The sequence below is a fragment of the Nanorana parkeri genome, unplaced genomic scaffold (genome assembly GCF_000935625.1).
Source record: "Nanorana parkeri isolate BGI_ZX_2015 unplaced genomic scaffold, ASM93562v1 scaffold1494, whole genome shotgun sequence".
Lineage (NCBI taxonomy): Eukaryota > Metazoa > Chordata > Amphibia > Anura > Dicroglossidae > Nanorana > Nanorana parkeri.
Genome location: NW_017307762.1, coordinates 353,899 through 372,062, shown reverse-complemented (window position 1 = coordinate 372,062; position 18,164 = coordinate 353,899). Strand labels below are relative to the sequence as shown.

Below are 18,164 nucleotides of genomic sequence, written 5' to 3'. Positions count from 1 at the left end.
TTCCATTCCTACTTGCTGTTAGCTGAAAAGGGAAACCCCATCTGTATCTTATTTCCTTTTCTTGTAGGATTCCTAAAACAGGTTTCAATGCTTTTCTGAGCGTCAGCGTTGTGTTTTGAGAGATCAGGAAAGATGTTTATCTCCTGACCATCATATATCATTGATTTCTTAACTCTAGCCGCTGACAAAATGGTTTCTTTTTCAGTATAATAGTGTAGGCGACAAATAACGTCTCTAGGATTCTTTTCTAAGGTAGCCTGGTACTCTATACACCTCATCTACTATCAACTCTCCTTCCGGGCTTCTGTCCATTGTGTCTTTCAGTATAGCCTTAGTTGTTAATAACAGATTAGGGGTCTCTATTGTCTCTGGGATTCCACGTATCCTTATATTATTGCGCCTACTCCTGTTTTCCATATCATCTATTTTGTATATCATGTATTGGAGCAATGAGGAATGGCTGCTGACAACTTGCTGTTGTATCTCCACTCTGGAAGTACATACCGTATATACTCGAGTATAAGCCGAGATTTTCAGCCCATTTTTTTGGGTGAAAAGTGCCCTAATAGATTTACAATTATCCTCTGCTAATATGAATGGGTTAAATGATCCGTAGTACATGATATGTAGCCCTGTACCCCCTTTTCCACTTACAGAGCTAGGTTATTTTTCTTTTAAATAAATATTAATGTAATTTTATTGGTATCTATCTACCAGTAGCTGCCTCATTTCCCACCCTCGGCTTATATTCGGGTCAATACTTTTTCCCAGTTTTTTGGGTAAAAGTAGGTACCTAGGCTTATACTCGGGACGGCTTATACTCGAGTATATACGGTATATCCAAACTTTCCTCCAAGCCTCTCACACTTTCTCCTATACTTGTGATATCTGCTTTAAGTTCTTTATTTTTAAGCTTGCATTGGGCCAGCTTGGTTCTATGTAATTATCCTTGTGTTGCATCAGGAGGGCTGCTAGGTGTTCTGAAATTCACTGTAGTAGCCTGTGTTGTATGCAGTCAGTTCTGTCCTGTTCCAGGTGCTACTAGAGTGATTTGCTTGCTTCTGTACCTCTGCCATGCAGCAAGCACCCTGTATTTTTATTTCCGTGAATACAAGGTGTTCTCTGATTGGGTGAGGCGGAGAAGAGGGGCAGATGACATCATGACCACCAAAATTAAGCTGCCAATAGGTGTAAGGTGCAGTTGCCACATACCTGAAGCAGGCTTCATTGCTCTCTATTATGCAAGGCTATTCTGAATGGACAGAGCCCTGAAAATTCCGAAAAGTGTCTGCTCTTGCCTGCCCCCTTTTCTGACCTGACTGCACATGTGTTCGTTATCCCCAAAAGCATGTGTGTGTCTGCTAATAATATTTGTCTCTGCCCAAAAAATGTCTGTGGCCAAAAACCTTCAATTCCTGGATGTGCTGTCATTGTAAAGAGATAGATAGATAGATAGATAGATAGATAGATAGATAGTTAGTTAGAAAGATAGATAGATAGATAGATAGATAGATAGATAGATAGATAGATAGATAGATATATCTGACATATATAGACACACAGTAGTTGTTTTTGACTGACATTGCAAAGGAGGGAAGTGGGTAGGGGCTGTAGAACAACCCTGGAGAGAAGACGACAGAAGTGTTGCAGGAGCTATTGGGGCCCATTCACACCATGGTGTTACATTGATTCCATGATGGCATGTGCTTAACACACTCTGTCGCACAGAGTACCTTGCATGTGCTACCTTGGGCTAGGTTAGTTGTATTGCTATTCATTTAAATGGCACTCCCGCTGGCCCGAGCGTTGCGGCGCAATGTGTGGTACTGCAGTACAATGTGGAGAAGTGAAAACGTAGTGCATGTGATTAATGCAGCACTGTGTTTTGAATGGGCCCTTAGAGTGTAAAGCTGAATATTTGTAGGAAGACTGCAGTACAGCTGACAGGAAGCAATAGATGACCTTTTACAAAGGAGACCCTGAAGAGGGAGGGAGCAGTGAGGAGGAGAGTAGATAGGAAGTTGGAACATGCTCACTGAGAGTATAAAGCTGAATGGGTGCAAGAATCTTCAAGTGTTTCTGACAGGAAATGTAAAATACTCCTTCTCTTATAGTCTAAAATTATTTCTCAAAATGCAACTATATCCTTTTCTTTTCAGACACGCAATCTGTGGTGACTTAGTGCTGACAAGACCTGAAGTCTCATGCAATGAGGATCCGTCTGAGAAGATGGTCTCTATTTGTAATAACACTAGCACTGCTTGGCATATTCATGTTTACATGTATGGTGATAAACCTTTCCTTTTCTTATTCCCACTCATTGAATGAGAACTCTGCCACAAAAAGCATATGGGAAAGAGACTTTGTTGGTACCAAGGAAAAAATTGAGGACCTGAGTCGTCCAGTTTACATTAAACCTCTCCCAAATCCAAACTTTCCAGGAGAATGGGGAAAGGCTGCACATTTGTCTCTGAGTCCTGAAGAAAAAAAGATGCAGGAGGAAAGCATAGAAAAATATGCTATTAATATTTATTTGAGTGACCAGATATCATTGCATCGACATGTACAGGATAACAGAATGCATGAGTAAGTAACAGAATTTATCTTTTAGTGAATCTTTTAGTTCCAATTTCCCTCAAGACTAAAGTTTGAATAGTTTTTTTGTGTTTGTACAAATATTGTAGCAAATATTATGCACATGTATGTATAATATTAATAATGTATATTGTACTTAAGTGATTTTAAATAGTTTATTAGGTTTATACGTGCAGTTGTTTTAAAGTGGAACTCCAGTCAAACAGCTAAATACACAGATGAAATACGTGTATAAGAAATGTATTTCCTTCCAAAGAATTTCTACTTATGTCCATCCAGTTCTGAGATTTAAACAGTTGTGTCACACATCACAGCCCAGCAGGAAACTTCATGTTCCCTTCTGCAGTTTAGTAACACTCTATTCTTATCCCCACCCTCACCCTGCAACTTGACAATAAAAGGAGAAGCAGCAGACTCATCTGTTCACTCTGTCAATATGTTCTTTGCTCCTTAGCATTACAGCACAACTGATTGGCTTGTTCTGCTTGTTGCTCCACCAGTCTGAACTCTGGTGACTGCAAGAAACTTTACTCTGGTGACTGCAAGAAAATTTTAAGAGTCAAATTCAGTTGCTTACCAAGTTAAATTCAGGATCTTACACTGTTTGCATTAAACAAATAAATACATGGATATAATGATTTCAGAGCTGCATGTGAGTCTTTCATATCTGCCTGGAGTTTATCTTTAATTTGATGTTTTTGGAGACGGTCACTTACTGCAAAAAGACAGCAACAAAACACTGTAATGTGTATGCTACTCGCTGTGCAAATGTCCTCCCAGCCTGTAGCTCAGTAGTGTATGAGACATCATTCAAAATATTAGGACTTGCCGTAAAATTATTTTCTCTGCTTTCATTGAAGGACACAGCAAAGATCTTGATCTGTGTATCGATGGGTTATGCTGCTACTTGCAGGAGTAGGATGCAAGGCACCAAAAAGAAGCTCGGCTCTGGGGATGGCTCCTGCTAGTGGCCACACCCCCATCCAAGGCAGTTGTTAGTCACAAAGCAGTAGAACTAAGACACAAATAGACTTAAAGAAGGTAGGGGGGTTGTGTCCTTCAAGGAACACGAAAAAAGGATTTTACGGTGAGTACCGAAAAATCCTATTTTCTCTTTCGTTCATTGAAGGATACAGCGGCAATCCTGATCTCTGTACTGATGGGACGTTTCAAAGCAGTGGCCACCGAGGGGCAGGAGCAATAAAAAAAAAAAAAATTGAATAACAAAAAACCCCGGCTCACCCAAACTAAGCGGCTGCTTGTAAAACTTTGTGACCAAAGGAAACGTCCGCAGATGCAACAACATCAACTATAATGGAATGAGTAAAAGTGTGTGCTGACGACCAGGTAGCCACTTTACAGACTTGAGCAATAGGTGCTTGATGTTCTAAAGCCCATGAGGTGCTAACTGCACAAGAAGAATAAGCTGTAACCAGAAAAAGTGGAGATTGTCCTACAAAGAGCATAAGCCTGAACAATAACTTGTATGCGCCAACAAAAAATGCTAGCTGTAGAAGCCTCTTCTCCTTTCTGTGGGTTCTCAGTAATCATAAAAAGAGAATCTGACTTGCTGAAAGATTCAGTAGCAGACAAATAAACTTGCACCGCCTTAACTACGTCCAGACAGATGAGCGCTATTTCTTTAGGATGCATTGGACATGGGACTGCAGACGACATTCTTATCTTACAATATGCTAAAATTATTGAATAAATAAACATGATAACCAGATATTGGCAAATAATGGCCGCGGCCAATTTTATTGGTATAATATATATATACAAAATTCTTTAAATTAACTTTATTAACCAACATAACATAAACCAACGAGTAATACTTCAAAACCAAATCTTTGCCCAGTCATTACAACTCGGGCAAATCCACTTTGCTTGACTGTAACTTAGTTCCCACCAGCCTGACTTGCATTACCGCAAGTCCAGGCACCACTACCAGTCGCGGCCAATTCAATACAATATTGCATATCCAAGTTAAATATATCTAAAGCAACGTAAGATAAATGTACCCGGTCTTGTCTATAAAATCCCTCCAAATCTACGTGTCTAAAAGAAAAACCCTCAATAATGGGCAAACATTTTTCAATAGCCTTATTCAAACGTTTCCTTATTTTTTCCAAATGTCGATACAAAGGAGAAGACAACCACGCAAGCCGGGGTACAATTTCTGAAAATATAATTTTAGTATGAGAAAACATCATTCTTATAAGGGACATATCATCCTTCATTCTAAACATTAAATCTAACGTTTTGAATTTGCCAATATCGTTGCAACCTAAATGTATTATAACAATATCAGGTACAGGCCAGCAATGTAACAAACCTGTAAACACAATCAACAATTTATCCCAAGACAAACCTCGAATTCCCTTCCAAAAAATGCAAAATTCGTCATACTTAAATTCTCCGAATAAATACGATGGGATCCTCTATTTTGAGCCCAGAAAATAAAAGAATTAAAGAGATAAGTTAGGTCTCACATAAATTTTAAATCTATTTGACTGCCATCTACCGATCCTTCGTATTACAGAGTCATCAAGACCTAATTCTGCTGCTTCTGTAGCAGCACCTATACGAAAAGGATGGGATGTGAATTTGAAGTGACTCAAACCTAACTTACTGAAACATTTCTGCATTACAGAAATGAATTGAAATTTTGTTAATGGGGAACCATCTGAGTGAATTAAAAAATTTCCAGCAGAAATAGGTCTGGATGACATATAAGTTCTTACCCTATTTACCGGACATATCCATTCCTCATTACAAGCATTTAACTTAGATCAAAGACTGATCAACTGGGAGTAGGTTGTTTGATTAACTATATTAATATACACTGTATTTTCTAACAGTGAAACATCTGAAAAACTGAGACCCGACTCTCCTCTTTTATTGGCAGCTACCAACTCCGATATTCTTAATGCTGCAAAAAATGCCAAAATAAACGCAGTGTTAAAAACACTGGATTCATACTCTGAGCTGCATACCTGGCTAGTGATTTTACACATTCTTTTTAAAAGCTCACTGGAAATAGGGTGCCTATCATCCTGTCTGCAATTGGACCTTTTATATCCCTTCAAAATTCTTTGTACCGCAAAATAACTACTACAGGAGGGGAATCCAAGGAGTTTAAAGAAAAATGAAATACCTGCTAGTGTCTTTGCTAAGTGACTATATGAAGGATTATCTTTAACCCCTTCATGACTGAAGCTAGTTTTCAGTTTCTGTTCATAAATGACTGACACACTTTTTACATTTTTGCTGTGTGATTCTTTCACAGCAGTAATATACTTTCTTACTAAACGTACCCACACATTATATATTGTTTTTTAGAGAACAGATAGGGCTATGTAATTATATCACATATGTGTACCTAACCCCTCACTTAGTTTGAATAAAATAAAAAAAATGAGTAAAAAAACTAGAAGAAAACAAGAAAATTTTTTCACAAGTTTTGATTATTATTATTTTTTTAGAATTTGTTTTATATGAATTATAGTATAACAAATATATTTATATATAATTTTTATTTTCCTAATTTTGTTTTACACTTTTTAATTTTTTTTACACTTTGTAAAAAAAAAAATAATTTTTTTTTCTTGTCAGTTTATATCAAGCAATCACTATGACTGCTTGATAAATTAACTTTTTAAAATGTTTTTGGGGCTATTAGACAGCTAATAAGAACCTTTAGAGACTGATCCTGACTTTAGTCAGATTCAGATCTCACTAAGGCCCCATTCACACTGAGCGATTTATCGAGCGATTTTTGCAGCGATATCGCTCATATTTCCACACAATATCGCTCTATGTAGCTTCTCCAATCCATTTCAATGGAGCTGTTCACATCTCGTCGCTCAATATCGCTTGTAGCTCGTCGCTGGTAGCTTGTCGCTCCTACATGACCCTTTTTTCAAGCGATTTTGCTCCTGATTGCATACAGCCCAATAGGAAAAAGTTGCGTGACAAGTCGCTCAATATCGTGCGATTTTCATGTCGCTCAGTGTGAATGAGGCCTAAAAGCTCTTTGATCGTGCTTAGACGATCAGAACTGATACATTTCACTCAAAAGATATACATTGTATCTTTTTAGTGAAATGTATCTAAACATCGGGCTCTTGAGCTGTCAAAACAAAATAGCAGAGAGGTGAGTCACTGCTACCTCTCTGCTATTTTCAGCTGTCCAATACGGGATCGCAAATTGCAGTCCTGTATTTGCATGTAACAGCTTCATTCTTTCATTACTGAAAGGAAGAAGCTTTTACAAAAAGCTTAATTATTTCATTAATGAATGCCTCAATAGTGAGGCATTCTTTAATGACTGGTAACTGCTGAGAATCAGCTGTTACCAGCATTACAAAGCCTGATATAACTCGTCACGTACAGTGTACGTGGCCAGTCACATAGGCAGAAAGTGCCGGGACGTACACTGTACGTATCCCGTCACGAAGGGGTTAATAAATAAACCAATAAAGGCCAGAATGGATGCTTCACAAGGAGCTAGGTAATATGAACTAGCCTCCCCATGAAAATTCGACCACTTGTACCACGTTAGAATAATCAGACCACGTTTTTGGAGTCACTGAATTGCGGACGGCAGCATAAACCCCGTTTAGATCAGATACCATAAGAGACTTGGGCATTTGAAACCCTCCTGGTCGGCTTCCGGCAATAACTCCCTGAAACGCTGCACCTGGAAACGTGACAAAGAGTCCGCAACAACGTTAAGCTTCCCTGGAATATAAGATGCTTTTACCCAAATGTTTAACTTAAGACAAAGGAAAACTAAATACCTTAACAATTTTATTACAAATTTTACTACAAATGGTGATTTAGAGGATAAACAGTTCACCGCGAATAAAACACCTTTGTTGTCAGAATTAATTAAAATACGTTTATTGGCTAGATGAATTCCCCAAATTTCCAAGGCAACTATGACTCGAAAAAGCTCCAAAAGTACAATGTTTTTTGTGGCTTTTTTAACTATCCATGACTGGTGGCATGTTCCGCAGCACCAATGAGTGCCCCATATAGCTGCAAAACCTTTGGAACCTGCATCATCTGTGAATAGATTCAGCTCCTTTTGCAGTAATAAATTCTCCCTGCCAAAAGGACCTACCATTAAATTGATCCAGAAAATTATACCATACTAACATATCCTTCTTCATATCAGAATTTAGCCTGATATGTGAAAAAGGCGATTTTATCCCCGATGTGGCTAAATCTAACCTACGCGAAAAAATCCTGCCAACCGGCATAACCCTGGAAGCAAAATTGAGCAATCCTAATAAAGATTGTAACTCCTTCAGCAAAACTTTCTTCTTCCTTACCATAATTGAAATCATCGATTTTTCGTTTTAAATATTTTTTCCATTGGTAAAGAAAATTCAGACAATTCAGTATCAATTTGGATACCCAAAAAATTTAATGATACCGTAGGAAGCACAGACTTCTCTTCTGCTAAAGAAATTCCAAAATATTTACAAACCACTCTAAATAGATTAAACATATTCAAACAAATTGGAGATTTAGCTGGTCCCATAAATAAAAAATCATCAAGGTAATGAACAATCCTCTCAAAATTTGCTTCAACTGCAATTACCCATTCTAAGAATGATGAGAAAGTTTCAAAATAAGCGCACGAAACCGCACAACCCATTGGTAGGCATTTATTGAAAAAATAATTATCATCAAAATAAAACCCTAACTGATTAAATTACTCCTGGGGCAATGGGTAATAATCTAAAAGCTGATTTAATATCCGCTTTGGCAAGTAACGCCTTAGTACCAAACCTTTTTAATTTTATATATTGCTGAATCAAATGACGTGTATGACACTGAACTATCCGCACTATCTATCTCGTCATTAAGTGAAAGATCTTTAGAAAACGATAAGTGATGAATCAAACGAAAGTAATTTGGTTCCTTTTTGGAACTACACCTAATGGGGATATTCTAAAAATCTTAAATGGGGGGGGCCCTAAAAGGACCTGCAAATCTGCCTTCTATTTCCTTCCAAATCTTCTCTTTAACAACATAGAATTCATTCACCGATTTTTAAATTTTGTACTATCTGACAACCTACACCTTTTTAAAACTAGGTATATTAAAACTGAACTTAAAACCGTCAATGAGGAACTGGGCCTTCACCTGATCTGGGTATTGGAGTAGCCAAGGTAGCATTTTTTCCAGCCTCACTGGTGTGCAGGCTTTTGTAAAAAATATCCTTTTGTGATGACGGTGCAGCATTACTATTCTTTTTAAAACATTTGCTGAGGGGATGAGTGCCATTGCAGAATGAACACTCATGCCTGTATCTGCATGCAGCTGCCCATTTACAATAATCTTCATTGAATGCAAAACATTACCCTTTACGTATTGAAGAACTTGTTGTTACATTAGTTGGTTTAAATTGCATCTGTCTCTGTGATGAAATTAGGTTCAACCACAATCCCACATCTTTCATACCCCATTATAGCGAATTGAATACTGACATCTTTTGGCAAAAAGATTCGTCATATTGAAACCATCCTAGACCACTAAAATACTTATACGCTTCTAGAATGATTTCCACATGGAAACCTTTCCCCCAAAATACTAGCATAAATGCAAAATGCTTGAAGCCAGTTATTAAATGTACGTGTCACAGGTCTCTACGTCTATCGTCATCCCCATTATCCTCAGATTTTTTTTGCGTGAATTCCTTTGCAGACTGCAATAAAGATAATAAATCAATAAATTCCCCTTTATATATGTTCTCCTTAATAGCGCTAGATAAATGAATTCCTATTGGGGAAGCTGCACATGGCAATGGCTCTCTGAAACAGGACTCTGGTACATTGTGATTTCTTGTCTCATTTGCCCTTTGACCTTTATCACTATGTGATTGTGCAGCCATGACATGTTCTGTAGCATTATCCTTATCACCTTTTATTAGACCAAACAGATGCTATTGAAGATGACTCATTGCTATTGAAGATGACTGATTAATAGACATTCTATCAGCTATTCTTGAAAGCGAAGAAATTCATTTAAAACATCCAAACTGTTACCATCCGCAATAGTATTACCTGACCGCTGAGTAAGCATAGGTGTGGTTACTCTCTCGTTGCTTCCGACCAGTGGGATCACCTGGGGAAGATTCCTCACACCTGGCTCCTGTGATATTACCTCGGCTGTATCCTGAAGTGGCTGTTCCATTGTTCCAGATCTGTCTGCATTTTGTCCCTCAGCTGCTGCTCTATCCACTCTCCCCCTCCTCTGCTGCACTGTGCCTGCTCTCTGGCCTCCTGTTATAGTGGCGTATTTTCTCTGCCTAGTAACTGCTCGTCTGCCAGGGGATGATGGTTTTCCTCTTACCCTTCTGGCGGTGCCTCTGATAGGTGACGGAGAGAAGGTGCAGCTTCTCCTTCTAACCCTTTTGGACGGGCCTGCGGCGTTTTCCGGCTCCTCCTCTTGACGTCCCTCCACTCCCGATGACTATGCCGATGTCAGCGAAGCGCTTCCTCTTGACTCGCTGGCATATTCGCTGTGACGCTCAGGTGGGCGGGAACGAGGCGACACCATCCTCTCTGACTCTTCTTCTTCTTGCCGCTCTCCCTGCGAACCTTCTTCCGTCAGGTAAGTCGTCTCTCCGGTCTCTTCCGGGCACCTCTTCAGCCACTCGTCTCCGCCGCATCTCTGGACTTTCTCCAACACTTTCCGCAGCAGGGTCTTCATGCCCAGCAATGCACAGTACGAAAATTTAATACAACACCTGGTTTGCTGAGCTGTGTTCCGGACAACTGGTGCCTAATCCTCTGAGGTAACCTCCTTATATATCTTCCCGAGCCTAAAATTCCCGCTCTTTTTCCAATTTAATTTCTTAAAGGGCCAGTACCTAAAATTAAATTAGTACACAAAAATACACAATACATTATATATACAGTGGGGCAAAAAAGTATTTAGTCAGCCACCATTTGTGCAAGTTCTCCCACTTAAAAAGATGAGAGAGGCCTGTAATTGGCATCATAGGTAGACCTCAACTATGAGAGACAAAATGAGAAAACAAATCCAGACAAATCACATTGGTTGATTTGGAACAAATTTATTTGCAAATTATGGTGGAAAATAAGTATTTGGTCAATATCAAAAGGTCATCTCAATACTTTGTTATATATCCTTTGTTGGCAATGACAGAGGTCAAACGTGTCCTGTACGTCTTCACAAGGTTGGCACACTGTTGCTGGTATGTTGGCCCATTCCTCCATGCAGATCTCCTCTAGAGCAGTGATGTTTTGGGGCTGTTGCTGGGCAACACGGACTTTCGACTCCCTACAAAGGTTTTGTAATAAGTCGCCGCAGACCCATGCAGGTGGGCCTTTTATAATATGCCCCCCATTTACAAGGACAAAGTGAGGGTAGAATATCCTCATTGAGATGGAAATCAGGTACTGCCAGAGGAAGAAAGGAACGTGTAGGACAACGAAGTACCTCCTCCTTATCCCCTTCACGACCAGTGACATACATAGTACGTCACTGGCAGCGTGCCTGTTTAAACAGACTCCCTGTGGCTTTCTGTTTACATTTCTAGAGGCAGCGGCCAGCTTTACAATAGAAGCGATTCTGGCGGCTTGGCTTTCGTCAGATCACTTCTACAGGCCGATTAACTCCGCCGTGTTTCCAGCACCAGCGATCTGCACTTCAATTTTAGCTTATTTTAAGTGGAATGGTGATTAGTAGGGGTGTTTTGGACCCCCAGTATCACCTTTTAAAGAGTACCTGTCACTGCCAATATGCTATCACTTGGGGGGCTTGTAATGTATGTGATAGCAATTAAAGTAAAGTTTAAAAATATTTTTTAAAAATATGAAATGTAAAAATAACATTTTCAAAGTCCCCTTGCGAGCACGCACATCTTCACATAAACAGGCGTCGGGTGCGCGTACGTACGACAACGATGATCATGCTTCACATGTTTGGTATCGCCTCGCATGCCAGAGTGAGAGCAATAATTCTAGTGCCATTATTTATATGCATCTCTAAATAGATGACCTGTAGGGGCTTTTAAAGCGTTGTCTGTGGAGTTTTTGAGTTACTGAATTCTGTTGCCATTTCACAGGCACACACATTTGTTACCCTGGGCATGTTGGGTATCTATTTACTCGTCATAACCTAATGGGTATTTTATTGTGTTTTGGGGCACTAAATTTTACTTAAGTGCATTTTTCACTAAATTAAATGGTCTTGGCTTTCAGAAAATATATAATGTTTGGGGGTTTTGAAGTAATTTTTAGGCCAAAAATGTGGATTATAACATAGGTGCAAAAAACATTAAAAAGGCCTCGGTCATAAAGGGGTTATTTAAAATAAAAAAAGGAGGTTTACAACATAAGGCAGCTATTCCAAAACTCTCTGAGCCACCTTCTGTGATCAATTTATTAAAATAATATTGCAAATACTCGGGGGCGTGGCTTGCTCACGGACGTGAACGGTCGCATGGAGTGAGAGCTCCGGCTATCTACCCAGGAACGAGCCTCAGGAACACTCACCCGTACCTTATTTTCCTCATGGGCAGAACGAACAAGAATACTCCGCCGGCCCTGATCCCGTCCATAGGCGCCTTCTTCCGCCCCCTCGGGCTCGCACGCGGCTTCACCGCGACTAGGCCGCGAGACCGGGGACCCGCCTGACTCCGATGCCTCCTCCCCGCAGCCTTTGGCGGACTCGGACTCCTCCATGACTGGGGACGACAGCGCGTCGCTGAGGAACGACGACATGTTCCAGCGACATTTTGCCATGTTGCCCACCAAGTCGGAGCTGGAGGGCATGTTCTCGTGCCTGGAGGCCTCCCACCGCCACGATATGACAGCGCTCCAGGAGGGCCTGGTGGGCTTTGGACGCAGGCTGGAGGTGGAATCCACTCCCCACCTGAGGACTCATTATGGATCCCCGCTTTGCCACGAAGGAGCCGTCGTAGGGACCGACAGGAGGCCGCACCCTTATCACAGCCCGATGCGTGAGGTCGAGTGGTCAGCTAGCCCTAGTTCTACCCTTTTGCACTTACATTGCTATGTTTTTTTCCCCCACTTGAGGACCTAGCCCGCCACTCCCCTGTTGGGCAGAGACAGCTGATGTACTGCATTGCCCCGGTCCCTTGTCGCCTAAGCGGTTTTCTACCACGTCACCCAGGTTAATTTACAGCCCCATACACCCGGACGGATGTGGGCCCACCTGCCTGTCTGAGCCGCCTGATGACTGACCACCCATATACACCTCATTGGCAGACTGCAGCCCCGAGTGCCTGTACCTTGCCCTTTTCCATCACTCGCAAGAACCTTGACTTTTAGCCGGCGCACCGGGGCTTCCCAATTGCTCTCAGGGGAATGTGTCATAGCGGGGGCACCTTACACTGTGTGATGTCATTATATCTATGTTTGCCTTCCTTTTCCCGCATTCCACAAGCAAGATGGAGATACATCCCCCGCCCCCCCCACCCCATTTGTGATCCGCTTATTGTCACTGTTGATGTGTTGGTTGGGGACTGTTGACGTTTATGCTATACTGTCGATGTACTCTGGGGCACGCACCCTCCGGGATGGAGATTCCGGCGAACTGTCGTCATAACATCCCGGTGGGCAACCTTCACAGATGGAGAGGGGCGTTCTTTTCTCACCCCTGCACCTCGGGCATATGGTGATCTATCTGAATTTTGCTTTGGTTTCTATAGCATGACGGTGTGGAATGTGGGGAGGGGTTGACTAGAAGTTGCCTTCATTGACATGTCTGAATGCCGGGGGGTGAGTTGCAGCGGTGGGATTACATCTCTCCCCCTTTCGGATCTGTTATACACGGAAGTTTATTAACGGCTTCTGCCGCGGCGAAGCTGGTGGTCATCCTGGGTGTTGTCTCCGGTGCCCGGAGGGCGGTGGACATCTGATACCCTTTGAGGGTTTAATATGATATGCCGGGGTGACACCTTTAATGTGTATATGCCGAACCAGGGTCAGGTCCCTATGTTACTGTCTATTCTCTCTAAACTTGCGGATTTCACGGAAGGCGTCCTCATCTTGGGAGGCGACTTCAATCTGGTGTTGGATCCTGGTCTGGACACTACCTCGGGGAGGTCACAGATCTCGTATCCGTTGCTTAATAAACTTAAGAAACGCCTCCACTCTCTCCAGCTCGTGGACGCATGGAGGGTTTTGCACCCGCGTCACAGGGACTACACCTGTTACTCTGGCCCGCACAACTCGTATAGCCGGATTGATTTCTTTTTGATCTCACACCATCTTCTTTCATGGGCCCCTACTGCCACTATTGGCACCCGAATCTGGTCGATCATTCCCCGGTGTTTCTCACTTTAGAGGTCCCGGGTATGTGTAAACCATCTTATACATGGAAATTGAATGAGAATCTTCTCCTGGACCCGGTCTGTAAATCGGACGTGGCATCAACCCTTACCCACTTTCTCTCTGATCATGCAGCTGACACCACACCTGCCCCGATCCAGTGGGAAGCTCTCAAAGCCACGATTCGAGGGGTGTTCATAAAACACGGCTCGCGACTGAAGAGGGAACGGGGGTTTACCCTGTCAAACCTGTTGTCAGACCTTACTTCACTGGAAACTGCGCATAAAAAAGCTCCATCCCCCACAATGCTTCAGGATTTGACCAGGGTACGACTGGAAATTCAGAGATTGTTAGATGCTAAATATCTCTCTCATAGGGATCGGGTGCGCAGCATCTTTTACGAACATGGCGATAAAAGCGGGCGTTTGCTGGCTCGCTCGGTTCGTGGGCAACGGCTCCGCACATATGTCCCAAAAATCAATTCCGCCAAGCATGGAGTGGTACATAGCTCTGAACGTATTGCGGAAGAATTTCACACCTTCTTCTCATCCCTTCATAACCTACAGCCGGGTTCGGATAACCCCCGCCCCCCTGACTTTATGTCAGAACTCCAATCATATCTGTCGCGGACTTCCCTGCCGAAACTCCCGGATAACGCCCTGCCAGAACTTACTGCCCCGTTCACGGACATTGAAGTCCTTACTACACTTGAGTCTCTCCCCTCGGGCAAAAGCCCAGGGCCAGACGGGTTCACCACTAAATTCTATTCTCGGTTCAAAGACCACCTAGCGCCTCCCTTGACTAAATCTTTCAATGCCATCTCCCCGTCCTGCCCTTTCCCAAGCCAAGCTCTAGAGGCCCATGTTGTTGTTTTGCCCAAACCGGGTAAGGACCCGACACATTGCAATAACTATCGCCCCATTTCGTTAATAAACGTCGATGTTAAAGTCTACGTGAAAATCCTAGCTAATAGGTTGACTATTAGCCCTGACCTGATACATAAGGAACAAGTGGGGTTTGTACCTGCACGGGGGGCTAAAGATAGTATTAGGCGAACAATCACCCTGATGCATTATGCTCGGTCACATGGAATCCCCTTTTGTTTATTCTCGGTGGACGCCGAGAAAGCCTTCGATCGCGTTGGGTGGCCTTTCCTTCGGGCCTCTCTGCTTCAGACGGGCTTCCCTACAGATTTTGTGGATAAAATCATGGCACTTTATTGCCGACCGCATGCCAGAGTACGGGTGAACGGCGTGCTTTCGGCTCCGTTCCAAATACATAATGGCACCCGACAGGGCTGCCCCCTGTCCCCATTGCTTTACATACTGGTCATGGAACGCCTGGCAAACGCTCTTAGACTCAATCAATCTATCCAAGGCCTCTCAATCGGCAAGCAAATCCATAAAATTGGGTTATATGCTGACGACCTATTGTTGTACCTTTCCAATCCTCTGGTGGCCCTGCTTTCGGTGTTGCACGAATTTAAAATATTTGGGGGTCTATCCAATTACCGGGTAAATGTGCAAAAATGTGAACTTCTGGATGTATCCCTCCCCCCTGCAGAACTGGACAACCTCCGGGACTCACTGCCCTTTCGAGTACGGTCGGATCACATTACCTGCCTAGGGGTTAAGGTGCCAGCCACATTGTCGGACCTGTACTCACTTAATTACGCCCCACTGTTGCAATCCGTGGAGGACACTCTTACCTCCTGGATGAACCTACATCATACCTGGTTTGGCAGAATCGCACTGTTCAAGATGCACCTACTACCTCGATGCCTCTATTTGTTCCAAACCCTCCCTATTAGTCTCCCGATCCGCTTCTTTAAGCGCATCCGCTCGGCGGTCCTACGCTATATTTGGAGGAATAAGAAACCCAGACTGCGATACACTATCCTGATAAAGAAGAAGGAACATGGGGGCGCCGCCCTTCCGGACTTAGAGACGTATTACAGGGCCAACCATCTATCCCATTTAGCAGCCTGGTTTGACTCCAGCGATCCTGCGTTATGGGTCACCCTGGAAAGCGACCTTTCCCCAGTGCCGTTATTCACACTTCCGTGGTTACCAACTGCTCTTCGACCGCGAAGCTCGGATCTTCCCTTCTTTCCGCCCCAAGTATTACGGGTATGGAACACCACGATGCCCAGATATAACTTATCTGTGCCTCGGGGTCCCATGACCCCGATCCTGGCCAACCCGGATTTTCCGGCAGGGTATGGAGTTCCCACCTTTTTGTGCTGGAAGGTCTCTGAACCGTGTTATGTATCTCAGTGCCTGTCGGGAACGGCCCTACAGTCACTGGCATCGCTATCTGGCCCCAACCCGCTTCCGCGATCTTCATGGCTGGCTTATTTCCAACTCCGACACTTTGTGGATACATTGTCTGTGTCGGGCACTCTCTATAGGCTTCTCACTTTTTTTGAGGACCTGTGCACCTCTGGTCTGCCAATCCAACGCCCAGTTTCACTCCTTTACCAAGCATTAATCACTGCGCACAGGGGAGATTCCCTGTACTTCTTTTCCGCTTGGGAACAGGAGTTGGGAATCGTCCTCTAAGAGGATGACCGTCACAAATGCCTATGCTTTACACATAAACTCTGCATGTCAACTTATGCACAAGAGCGGAACTTTAAATTGCTGACCCGATGGTACAGGTCCCCGGTCAGAATGCACCAGATCTCCCCCACATACCCAGACAACTGCTGGAGATGCCAGGCTGGACCGGGCACGCTGGCCCATGTGTGGTGGAGTTGCCCTCTGCTCCTGCCCTTTTGGCGAGCTGTCTCACACGTCTACTCCAGGGTTACTTCTATTGATCTGCACATTACGCCTGAGATGGCTCTATTATCGGTCTTTCCGGGATCTATCTCTAAGGTGAAGAAATCTCTGCTTAGATTCTTTATCATTGCTGCTAGAGCCTTAATCCCTCGCCATTGGAACTCCACTGTCATCCCATCAGTTGCGGAATGGACAGCGGAGATGTGTCGCCTGATGAGATCGGAAGAGCTCATTGCGGAGAGAGCTGACAGATCTGATACTGACCAGATGGAGACCGTGGATTATGTTCCTAGATACGGAAGAGTTTCAGACGTTGCGGTGATTTCAAGCAGACCCCTCTAACAACCCAACCAACTCGCTGTTTTACGCTCGCTCTCCTTCTAGTTTGTCTGTATTGAATGTTATCAGTACAACGCCTCGGTCACCTTGTCTACAGGTCCACCGGTTGCCTGCTCCTCTGATATGATTCGCCCCCGACAGCGAGGCGTTGTTCATAACCTAACATGGTGGCGATTTATATAGTTACATACATAGTATTTGAGGTTGAATAAAGACATTAGTCCATCAAGTCCAACCTATTAGGATCTCATTTTAGCTTCCCGCTTCCATCCTTTATTGGGCCTATCTGCTCCTTTCTCACCTTTTTTACTGTTAATATATTGGTAAAATGTTTTGGGGTTCTTTTTACTATCTGCGGCGATATGCTTTTCGCACTCAGTTTTAGCTGCCCGGATTTCTAGTTTGCATTTTTTGTTACATTCTTTGTAGTTAAGGAACGCCAATGCCGTCCCCTCCGTCTTATATTTTATAAATGTCGCTCTCTTGTCCTTGACGTGTTGTTTTACAGTTTTATTAAACCATATTGGTTTAGTCTTTGATCTTTTATTTTTGCTCCCTAAAGGTATACACTTTGCTTTATATATTGTGTCTAGCTCAGGGATTTCATAACTGCCTATACCATGAGTGCCTTCTATGCTCTAAGGCCCGGACGTGCTATGCATCTGATTAATGAGACCGTGGGTTTTTGTGCTGTATGTACGTCTTTTTGTTTCTGTTATTGTATCCATGTTCTTTTGTCTTTGTAAAAAAATTCAATAAAAACTTATTTCTGAAAAAAATATTGCAAATACTCTCAAAAGGAGAATTCTGTAAAACCGAGGGAACCAAATATTAAGTTCCATTGGGGGCAAAGGAGACTTGACTGGAGGAGAAACATGGAAAATGCCTTGAATGAAGGTACAAACCAGGAATTCAAGGCTAATGGATGCTGGAAAAAGATGGCCAATGCTGAAACCTGACCATAGAACCACTGGAAGGCTAAAATCTGAGCAACTGAAAAGGCACAAGGAGAAATAGTAAGTCCCTCACGCCAAGAAATGCAAGCGTTCCAGGTTCGAGGATATAATTTCCGAGAGGTAGACTTTAATGCATTAAGGATTACAGGGAT

At 42.9% G+C, this 18,164-nt stretch overlaps 1 protein-coding gene across 1 annotated transcript in view; it reads left to right on the top strand.

Annotated features, from left to right (window-relative positions):
* The first annotated feature begins 2,165 nt into the window (after positions 1-2,165).
* The window catches only part of LOC108798515 (polypeptide N-acetylgalactosaminyltransferase 4-like), a 75,823-nt gene continuing 59,824 nt past the window's right edge, over positions 2,166-18,164 (top strand). Inside the window, exon 1 of the mRNA XM_018570277.1 lies at positions 2,166-2,586. Coding sequence (XP_018425779.1) covers positions 2,210-2,586 — 377 coding nt within the window. The 5' untranslated portion in view covers positions 2,166-2,209. The remainder of the gene's footprint in view (positions 2,587-18,164) is intronic.